At 42.6% G+C, this 10,638-nt stretch overlaps 1 protein-coding gene across 5 annotated transcripts; it reads right to left on the bottom strand.

The window, feature by feature from the left end:
• Nucleotides 1-4,462: 4,462 nt before the first annotated feature.
• LOC127372197 (uncharacterized) lies at nucleotides 4,463-9,935 on the bottom strand. Of its 5 annotated transcripts, XM_051415682.1 has the most exons (4): nucleotides 8,901-9,037; nucleotides 8,310-8,641; nucleotides 5,972-6,975; nucleotides 4,463-5,673 (listed from the first exon to the last, which is right to left on the bottom strand). In XM_051415682.1, the coding sequence occupies exons 2-4, from the start codon at nucleotides 8,451-8,453 to the stop codon at nucleotides 4,833-4,835; spliced, it is 1,989 nt and encodes a 662-aa protein (XP_051271642.1). In that variant the 5' UTR covers nucleotides 8,454-8,641; nucleotides 8,901-9,037; the 3' UTR covers nucleotides 4,463-4,832. The 5 variants fall into 5 exon arrangements, with proteins under 5 accessions (XP_051271642.1, XP_051271641.1, XP_051271639.1 ...); XM_051415681.1 differs by having other exon boundaries at nucleotides 8,314-9,935; XM_051415679.1 differs by having other exon boundaries at nucleotides 5,972-8,641.
• Nucleotides 9,936-10,638: the final 703 nt, after the last annotated feature.

Below are 10,638 nucleotides of genomic sequence, written 5' to 3'. Positions count from 1 at the left end.
GACACTGCAGGAAGGAAAGTAATGGGTCCCTGACAACCAGAGCCCTAAAGAATGAAAGAATGTGCAACATGAGGCAAGGGAACAGCTGTATAGAGGGGGGGAAACAAGAGGGTGGGGGGGCGGGGGGCAGTTGATTCACAGAAGATGGGCGAGGTACGGCCACAGAAGAGATGATGAAAAAAGGGGGAAAATAACTTACTAAGAGTAACAGTATGTGGAGAGGGTGGACGTTTCTGGAAGTGGAATCAACAAATTTATCGGTTTATGTCAAACGTTGGTCTAAATCAACCCCAGAATGTCCTGGCTGGGACTGGAAGCCAAGCAGATGTTTTGCTCAGCTGTTGCAGAACCGATCCGCTGTTGGGTGGATGTGCCGCCGATTAAGTGGGCTCTCTGTAATGAAACAGCCTTGGGAACTTAAACAAGACCAATGCAAGGACGACAAACTCCAGATCCCTTGTGTGTGTGTGTGTGTGTGTGTGTGGGAGGTAGTGGAAATAATATGAAGTCACCCTGGCTGAGAGGGTACTGGCTATTTGGTTTTGGCTCTGTACTACATCTTCATATGTTAAAGCTGGACCATGGAAAAATGGCTTGATGTTGGTTTGTTCATTTCCTACATACTTATACACATAAATTTAAACTGTTATGAGCTGTTAACCCCAAATTTTAGGTGAGACCTCGCCAAGATATACATCTGTACGTTATGTTTCTGTGTCTTTGTCACTGTCTGTATTTTTATGCTAGAAAGCATCTGCATGTGGTTTATTGTGCCACTCCCATTTTTCAGAAGACAAGCTACATTTTTGTTTCGCGTACACAAAGTGATGGGAGAGAAAATAACATGAAAAAAAAAACCCTGCACAGCAAAACCACAATCATGAGCTACAGCCAGACCACAGTGCCACACATGTAATGTAGACACAAATATGCACAATCATGCGTGCAAACAGAGACACATGCAAACACATAAGACAGATGTGCATAAGTATTTTAATCAGTTTTAGATCATTCAACATCTATGTTTCTAGAAATGTTGATACATGCCTACATACACACCTGGATCACACTCGCCACACTTTGTTAAGAGATTTTTTTTTGCCTCCGAGCCTTCACTTCTTGTGAAATCCCCTCCTCCCCCCTTCATATTTCTACTGAAAATACCACCGTCGCCGTGGTTGGAGATGACACTTATCGCGCCATCTGAAATGTGTTTGTTGGTGTGTATATGAGATCAAGGTTCTACAGGGGCTACATGTCATGATGCACCTGTGTGCTGCCGGATATGCCGCCCGCCCCCTATTACCACAATACACACACACACATACACACACGCACACACACACATACACACACACACACACACACACACACACACACATATACACATTGGCCACCTGTACTGTCTGTTGTCTTGTAACCTTAATACGTGGGTTGTTGAATACTTTCTCACTGTAACTGTTTCACATGTCACCAATGCACGTGTTTTTTGTTATTTTCTTTTTTATGTGAAACTCAACTTTGCTAGGCAGCATTAAGGTGGTTTTATGTAATATTGGGCTAAAATATCTTCTTAAAATACAGATAAAACATTACTACTGAGCTTTGAACTGTGAAGTACATATATACAAAAATACAATATTCTTAAAATAATTTAAACAATGGTTAGATTAATACATTATAAATCCTTGTTTGATCAGAGGCAGGGTTTAGTGTAGTGTGGCCTTAACAACAGTGCACATTTCTGCAAAATGATTGAATGACTAGTCATTTTTCTTTAAAGCTGCTATTATTGATGATTATATTGATTACCAGTGAATCAAATGACTGACTGAGTGTGTGTGTGTGTGTGTGTGTGTGTGTGAGTGTGTGTGAAAGATATCACTCATAGTGATGAACCCACAGAAAATTATCACCTAACTCTGCGGTTCCCCTCAGCTCTGTGTTTTAGCATCCTTCAATACAACATTATGTAAGAAGGGGTTGTCTTCATATAGGAAATCTAGTAGTCCATACTAATATGAGTGAAAAGCTACTTGATACTCAGTTTGATCACATGGTAAAAAACAAAACAGTAAATCCCATGTACTTTAACATATACTCCTTTATTAAAAACATTTGAATATATTCGCCCTCAAATAGTAAATAAATTTGTTTTCATATAGAATGTATATTTTCTTTACCTGCCTACCCTTGCCTTTCTTTGTCATCTTTAATGTAAAAAAATGTATTTCCTCACAGTTTGTGTGTCCTGCTCATAGTTCAGTTGGGGTTAGACTTTGTGGTCATTTTGAAACTCGGACATCATTACGTATGAGTCCTTCCTCCTCCTGCACACCCTGTAGGTGCAAACCACTCGCCTAAAACAAATGGAGTTTTTCCACCATGTGAGAACACTATGCTGCCCCCGTCAGGTCTAGAAGAATTGCATCCACTACCTACAATACTGTAGAAAAACGAGTGCCTTCACGTTTTCAGAATTTTGGCATCAAATTGGTACCGAAGTATCAGTTTTTAATTCCCAAGAACTAGTTTCTTTTGCAATTTGGCATCACTACAGTTTCAGAGTGCAATTTACTTATACACCACTTGTAACCACTTTTAAATATGGACAGCTGTACATGTGCATTTGTTATGATTACATTACTTATGATCATAAGTCACAACTTGCTAACACAACCAAACATCAAGCAAGTGGAATAAGACGTACCAAGCTAGTTAATATTATTAACTATTTCAACAACAAAAAAAACTAAGCTTGCCATCTGTCTGCAGCCATTTATTTTACAAAGCTCCCGTCAATGACTAAAAGCTAGTCTGAGATTTACTCCTATCGATATTCTGATGAGGTTGCAGCCCAGCGAGAAAGTTTTGTACTGAGAATGTTACTGTGTGTTTTTATTTAGTTCCCAGAATGTTCTTCTTAAAGATAGGATAACATTCCCTAAATACATTATAATAATGTTTGGTGATAACCTTCTTAAAAATGTTTAGTAATAACATTAGAAGAACACAGTGCCCTAACTTTCTTAAACTGTTTCCGAAATGGTCTTAGAATGTTACACTGCATTGTTCTAGTAATGTTTTCGGCAGGAAGTTTTTATTTGGTTCCGAGGAAGTTCTTCTTAAAGGTAGACTAATGTTCTCTAAAAACATTATTAAAATGAAAGCATTTTTGCATGGAATGTGGGGACTTTATAACAAACCACAACGGGTCCAGGTATGGCTCATTAGCCTGATGACCCCCACCAGGATCTGAAAAACAAAAGAAAACCTGGCAACCAAGAATGAGGACAACTAGTAGAGTGTCACATCCCAAAATGTTATTATTTTAGAGTAGGATAACATTCCTTAAAAACATTATAAAAAGTGGTTACATTATAAATGATTAGAATATTGTGACAAACCCCCATCCCTAACTCTGCAAATGTCTTATAAAAGAACATTTCATAATCTGTAACCTCAATAACGTTACCAAATTATCCTCAGAATGTTACAGGAAAAATGTCCTACCTTTGTCAACATGTTACATTACAGGAACGTTTTATAAAAACGCTCAGGCCTTACTGACATCTTTAAAACATTTTCCAAATGTTGCTTTGAAGATGTTCTTCCTTTATTATCAAGTAACAATGTGTGAATGTTTTATAAAATAATCTGTTGCCTCAATAATGTCCCCAAAACATCCTCAGAGTGCTGCAGGCAGAGGTTCTACGCTTGTTAACATATCACATTATAAGAACATTTTATAAAAAACTTTTATCATCTCAGGTCTCAAAACATTTCTCAAGTGTTGCATTTGAAATGTTCTTCCTTTGTTATCATATAACATTGCTCACATTTATAAAGGAACATTCTATAATTTGTTGCCTCAATAAGGTCTCCAAAACATCCTCAGAAGGTTTGCAGGCAAAATGTTCTACCTTTATTAACACTTACGTTACAGGAATATTTTATGAAAACATTATTTAATCTGAGAACCAATAGTATCCTGAAAACATTTTCCGAATGTTGTTTGAGAATGTTCTTCCTTTGTTGTCATGTAGTCTGTGCATCATCCTCTCAATGTTAATGTTATAATGTTATGTCTCAGTTAACATTTAACCATATAAGAACATTATTTGAAATAATCAACGTCCTTAAAATGTTCTTTGAACATTATATTCAAACGTTTTCTTTAAACCATACTTAGAACTTGTAGGGAATGTTAACCAATGTTGTGGGAACGTTTCCTGCTGGCTGAAAGTGCTGGCAGCTCATCTAACTGAGCTAACTAACAGCAGCTAAGTTACAGTTAGCGGTTAGTGTTACTTTAACAACAAGGAAAACGGTCTGTCAGAAGACTCTGTAAATCACAGAGAGTCAACGAAGAGCAGCATCAGAGGACACAGAGGAACATTTTTCAAATAAAATATGATCACTGTCAGGGACCAAACAGTCAAGCAATGAGGAAAACCAGGAGTTTGTTATAGGGGTTTTTTATTTACCCAAAAATACCAAACAATAGAAACCAAGAATTTAACATCTTAGGCCTATAAAAGAGGTCAACAAAATATAACTATACTCAAAACAGCATACAACAGACAGAATATGAACTAAACAAACTGACCTGCCTGAATGAGACACAAAGGAACATATATAGTGGCTTGGCCAAACCAATTTACCCACAAGGTGAAAACAAAATGGATGCCAACTACAACTACTACAAGTAAAACAAACTAAACCCAAAATCCCCCTCCAACATGGCAGCACATGGTACGGCTTGATTGGTAGGCCACAGGATATACCCATCCTCCACCCTTGGCCACGCCTTTCCTCCACCAGGACAGACCTCATTGCTGGCTGTTACCCTGTGTGGCTTGGGCCATCACACACCCCCCCCCTTCAGGACTCTCGCTGGAACTACGAGAGAGGTAGTCAGCTGTAATGTTGTCCTTGCCAGGGATGTGCTGAATGCGGAAGCGGAAAGGTTGTAGTGCCAGACACCACCGAGTAATCCGGCTATTTGTGTCCTTCATTCTTTCCATCCACTGAAGAGCTTTGTGGTCTGTCTCGAGGATGAATTCTCTGCCCAGGAGGTAATACCGAAAGGAGTCGAGAGCCCACTTGATAGCAAGCGCCTCCTTTTCCACTGTTGAATACCTAACTTCTCTGGGGAACATTTTCCGGCTGATGTAGGCAACTGGATGGCGGTCGTCTGGTGGTCCCTGGAGAAGCACCGCCCCCAGACCCCTGTCAGAAGCATCGGTTTGCAGAATAAAATGTTCATCAAAGTTTGGACTGTACAAAACTGGTTCCTTACTTAGTGATTGCTGGATGTCATGGAAAGCTGCCACGGCCTCCTCTGTCCACTGGATCTGGTTGGGACACCGAGATCCTGTCATGTCTGTGAGAAGAGCTGCCCTGGTGGAAAACTGTGGAATGAAGCGGTGGTAAAAGCCTGCCATGCCCAAGAAAGACCGAAGTTGCTTCCTTGTGTGTGGCAACGGACATGACCCTATGGCCTGGATCTTGTTGACTTGTGGCCTTATCACCCCATTTCCGATGCTGTGGCCCAGGTACTTTGTCTCTGCAGCGGCGAAGACACACTTTGATGAATTTATGGTCAGCCCGGCAGCGTGGAGACGATCCAAGACAGCATTCAGATGTTCCAAGTGCTCCTCCCAGGTGGTACTGTAAATGACAATGTCATCCAGATATGCAGCAGCAAAATCAGTAAAACCACATAATACCTGGTCCATGAGCCTCTGAAAGGTGGCTGGAGCCACCAAATGGCATGACCGAAAACTGGAAGAGACCCCACGGAGTCCTGAAGGCTGTCAGCTCCCTGGATCGCTCAGTGAGTGGAACCTGCCAGTAACCCTTACACAGATCTATTGTGGTCAAGTACTTTGCTTTCCCCAGTCGTTCCAACAGTTCATCAATTCTTGGTGTCGGGTATGAATCAAACTGAGAAATGGAATTCAGGTACCTGAAGTCGATGCAGAACCTTAGGCTTCCGTCCTTCTTTGGCACCAGGACCACCGGGTTACACCACTCACTTCTTGAAATCTCAATGATCCCCAGGGACAGCATCAGGTCTATCTCCTTCTTCAGTGAGGCCAGCAGACGTTCAGGAATCCTGTAACTAAGTCTCCTCACCGAAGCACCCTCCTTCATAACAATGTCATGTTCAACAATATTGGTCCTCCCAGGATTCTCCTGGAATACTTCTGAATTACAGATTTCTCTCACCTGAAGCTGCTTGTCTTCAGATAGGTGGTTGAGCTTGTGGTCTCCTGGAGCCCCAGCCGAAGGCAAGTACTGTTCATCCACTTCCTCCTCCTCTTGCACACCTCGGATAGGCATCACTTCTTTTCGTTCAGGTCGCGGCACCCACTCCTTCAGGAGATTTATATGAAGTGTCCTACTTGCCCGTGGCCGCCCTGGGGTTGCTACCTGGTATGTGGTGGGCCCAAGTTTCTTTAAAATCTCAAACGGTCCCTGCCACTTTGCCAGAAGTTTGTTGTCGTCACTGGGGAGGAGCACCAACACCTTCTGTCCCGAGTTGAAGGATCTCTGCCGGGCTGACCGGTCATACCAGGACTTCTGCTGTTGCTGGGCCTCCCTCATATGTGATTGGGCAAGCTCGCTCATCTTTTCAAGCTGCTCCCTCATCTGGACAACATAGGATATTACATTAAGGGACTCTCCCTTGCCCTTACCTCCCTCCCAAATCTCTCTCAGCAGCGAGAGAGGACCTCGTACTTCATGCCCGTACAAAAGTTCAAATGGAGAGAAACCAGTGGAGGCTTGGGGTACTTCCCTGTATGCGAACAGGAGATAAGGCAGCCACTGATCCCAATCCGTACCACTGTTGTTGACAAATTTCCGGAGCATCTGCTTCAGGGTCTGATTAAAGCGCTCAGTCAGTCCATCCGTCTGGGGGTGATATGGCGTGGTCCTCAGACTCCTTATGCCGAGTAACTGGTACACCTGTTTTAGCAGTATAGACATAAAGTTAGTTCCTTGATCAGTCAGTATTTCACAAGGGAAACCCACTCTGGAAAAGAACTGCACCAAACAGAAAGCGACTGATTTTGCTTTAACAGTTTTAAGTGGAAAAACGTCAGGGTATTTTGTAGCATAGTCTGTTATGACCAGCATGTACCGATTCCCTGATTTACTCCTTTCAACAGGACCAACAATATCCATTCCCAGGCGCTCAAATGGGGTGTCAATGATGGGTAAGGGTCGGAGGGGAGCCTTGGAGGGAGTTTTGGCCGATGTTATTTGGCACTCAGGGCAGCTTCTACAGAATTCAGCTACTTCTCTGCTTAGGCCAGGCCAGTGGAAATGCCGTTTAATGCGTGCTGTGGTTTTGTGCTTACCCAGGTGACCAGCCCAGGGAACAGAGTGCCCCATAGTGAGTACAATATGTCTGATTGCTTGGGGAACCACTAGCTGCAACACTGACCCCTGTTGGTAGTAGAGCATGCCATTTTGGTGAATATATTCATTTCTGTTGGAGTTTAGCCCAGCTCCTGGCTCCTTCCCCTCTGCTTTCTGAAAGAGAGACACTAAAGATGGATCAGCTTTCTGCATCTCAATTATGTTATCTGGCATTTGAAATCCTAGGGGTAACTCTGGCTCAAGATTGGTTGGTGGTTTCACCAACGTATGTTGGAACTTCTCCTGCCGTCTCTGTCTGCGGGTTTTCCGGGACTTCCCGGGTGCTGTCTCCAACTCATAATTGTAGAAGGGCAGGGCACAGAGAGTCTCAGAATAGTCATTGGATTGAATTGCCTGGGCTCTGGTAACAGCTGCATTACATTTTCGGCTTTGGTCTGACTCCAACAAATCAAACAGTACTGGAAGGTCTCTCCCCAACACCGCAGGAAAAGGTAAGCTATCAACAACTCCAATGTTCAACAGGTAAGTTTGCCCATCTACTTTTATGTACATGTCAGCTGTTGAATAGCTCTTCTCATCCCCATGTACACAACAGATAGGTATGGTGTCTTCTGTGCTGATTATGTTGGGGGGTACAAAATTCCTGTGCACAAGAGTCTGATCACTTCCAGAATCAAGTAGGGCCTTAATCATTTTCCCATTAACTTCAATGTGTGTCATTTTAATAGACTGGACCTTGTTGAGCTCAGGTTCATACTGAGTTCGTGGTACAAAGCACATCTGTGTCATGTTAACAGAGTTTTTAGGGCACATAGGTTTTGTATGGCCTTCAACCCCACAAAGATAACAGATTGGCTTCCTCCCTACGGGTTTTAATGGTCTGCTGGCTGGCTGGCTCTCCCTCATGGGAAACTTACCCACCCCAGTGCCTGGATGGTGGGTTGGTTTTCGATTGTCCTCTGCAGTTCTCCATGAGTGGTAGCTCCATGGTTGTCCCTTCTTTCGGGCAGCCACAAAGACGTCAGCCAGTCTAGCAGCCTCCATGGCTGAATCTGGGCCATGCTCTCGGACCCAGACCTGAAGCTCAGGAGACAACATTCTCAGATACTGCTCTAATATTATCACTTCACCAATTTCTTGGATGGTTTTACCTTTAGGCTGGATCCATTTTCCATAAGACTCCTTGAGCCTTGCATACAACTCCTTGGGGCTCTCATCAGGGTCCACCTCTAGGGAGCGGAATCTCTGCCTGTAGGTCTCAGGGTTAATGTCATATTTGGCAAGAATGGCTGATTTTACCTGTTCATAGTCAAGGGAGTCATCAATGTCCATATGCACATAGGCACCTCTAGCTTTGCCGGTTAGTAATGGAATTAACTGAAAAACCCAGTCTGCTTTTTGCCACCTGCATGCTACAGCTATACGTTCGAATGTAATGAGAAAATGTTCAATATCATCATTATCAGTTAATTTTTCCAACCTGGGCTTATGTTGTGAGCAAGACTGACCTGCAGAGGCCACTGTTTGAGCGATCATGGGCTCAGCTTGGTCTGACAGAGGGTGTAGGGTGGATGATTGAACCTCCATATCTGGAGGATCAGAGTCTGCTGAAAGAGGAGGTGGCACCAAAGATGTCCGGGCCTGAACTTCTAACTGCAACAGCTGAAACTGGTGTTGAAGAGCTTTAAAACGGTGTTCTTGTCTTGCAGTCACCTCATTCTGCTTTGCTTCTCGAGCCTCCTGCTGCCCCATGTGCTTCTGGAAAATGGCCATCATGTCAGACAGAGTTGGCTCCTTACCCTCCATGTCATTGCCCCCTCCTGAGGCCCCACTTTCTTCCTCTTCACAGGCTTTCTCCTCCTGAGCCACTGTTTGGCTTGTAGACACACCTGGTGTCGTTCCACCTCTTCCTCTTGTCATCTTTCTTTGGTGTTGGGAGCAGCAACTGGAGAAAAAAAAAAAAAAAAAAAAGAAAAAGAAAAAGAAAAAAAAAAAAATTCCAAAACTGCAAAAAGAGAGAAAAAATACAAATAAATCCTGTTTCCTCAACTGGATGATCCCACCACTGCCACCAATTGTCAGGGACCAAACAGTCAAGCAATGAGGAAAACCAGGAGTTTGTTATAGGGGTTTTTTATTTACCCAAAAATACCAAACAATAGAAACCAAGAATTTAACATCTTAGGCCTATAAAAGAGGTCAACAAAATATAACTATACTCAAAACAGCATACAACAGACAGAATATGAACTAAACAAACTGACCTGCCTGAATGAGACACAAAGGAACATATATAGTGGCTTGGCCAAACCAATTTACCCACAAGGTGAAAACAAAATGGATGCCAACTACAACTACTACAAGTAAAACAAACTAAACCCAAAATCCCCCTCCAACATGGCAGCACATGGTACGGCTTGATTGGTAGGCCACAGGATATACCCATCCTCCACCCTTGGCCACGCCTTTCCTCCACCAGGACAGACCTCATTGCTGGCTGTTACCCTGTGTGGCTTGGGCCATCACAATCACCAATGATGCTTTGGCAATCTAAAAGTCTGTTCCCCATGACAATAAAAGCCCCTTTGAATTGAATTAAACTGAATTTCAGATAAAAGTTATAGTACATAGTGCAAGAACATTTGGGGTGGGAAAGACATAGGCACCATTACCTCTCAGTTCTCTCATCAGCATTGTTATTGGTGACAAACTGAGAGACTAGCAGGTGAACATAGTGGAGCATTGAGCAGTTTAAGAGATAGAGTCAGTGGACACTAAAACAGAGCATAAACTAATTAAGTGCTCCAAATGAATGCTCATTTTGCTCTGTATCTGTTGGATGTGTAAAATGGCAACTCCTTGCTAACAAGTTCACATTAAATTTCATGGTGATAATATGGCAGTGTTGTGTTTATAGCTTGTTTTCACTGTGCACAACATTTTGAAGAAAGACTCATTTGCAGATAAAACGTTCATCTTAAATATACAAAATTAGTAAATGTATCAGCATTTTGCTTACAACTGCAACACAGTTCCTCTCCCCTATATGGATATTTCCAATAAAAATGATTATAAATCAGATTTTGTTGACTTTTTATAGGCAATATTTTCTTTCACTCTTTGTGTACACCCCTTTGTTAGACATGTTTTCTGTCTGTGTCTCTGTTGTATGTAGGCCAGGGTGACCACAGGGCTGATGAGGAGGTCGACAGGTGTCCCCCTGCCTTCAGCTGTGATCAGAAACAC

The sequence above is a fragment of the Dicentrarchus labrax genome, unplaced genomic scaffold (genome assembly GCF_905237075.1).
Source record: "Dicentrarchus labrax unplaced genomic scaffold, dlabrax2021, whole genome shotgun sequence".
In the NCBI taxonomy this organism is placed as follows: domain Eukaryota; kingdom Metazoa; phylum Chordata; class Actinopteri; family Moronidae; genus Dicentrarchus; species Dicentrarchus labrax.
Note: the sequence above shows the minus strand (reverse complement) of the source record. Positions and strands in the feature narration are given on the sequence as shown.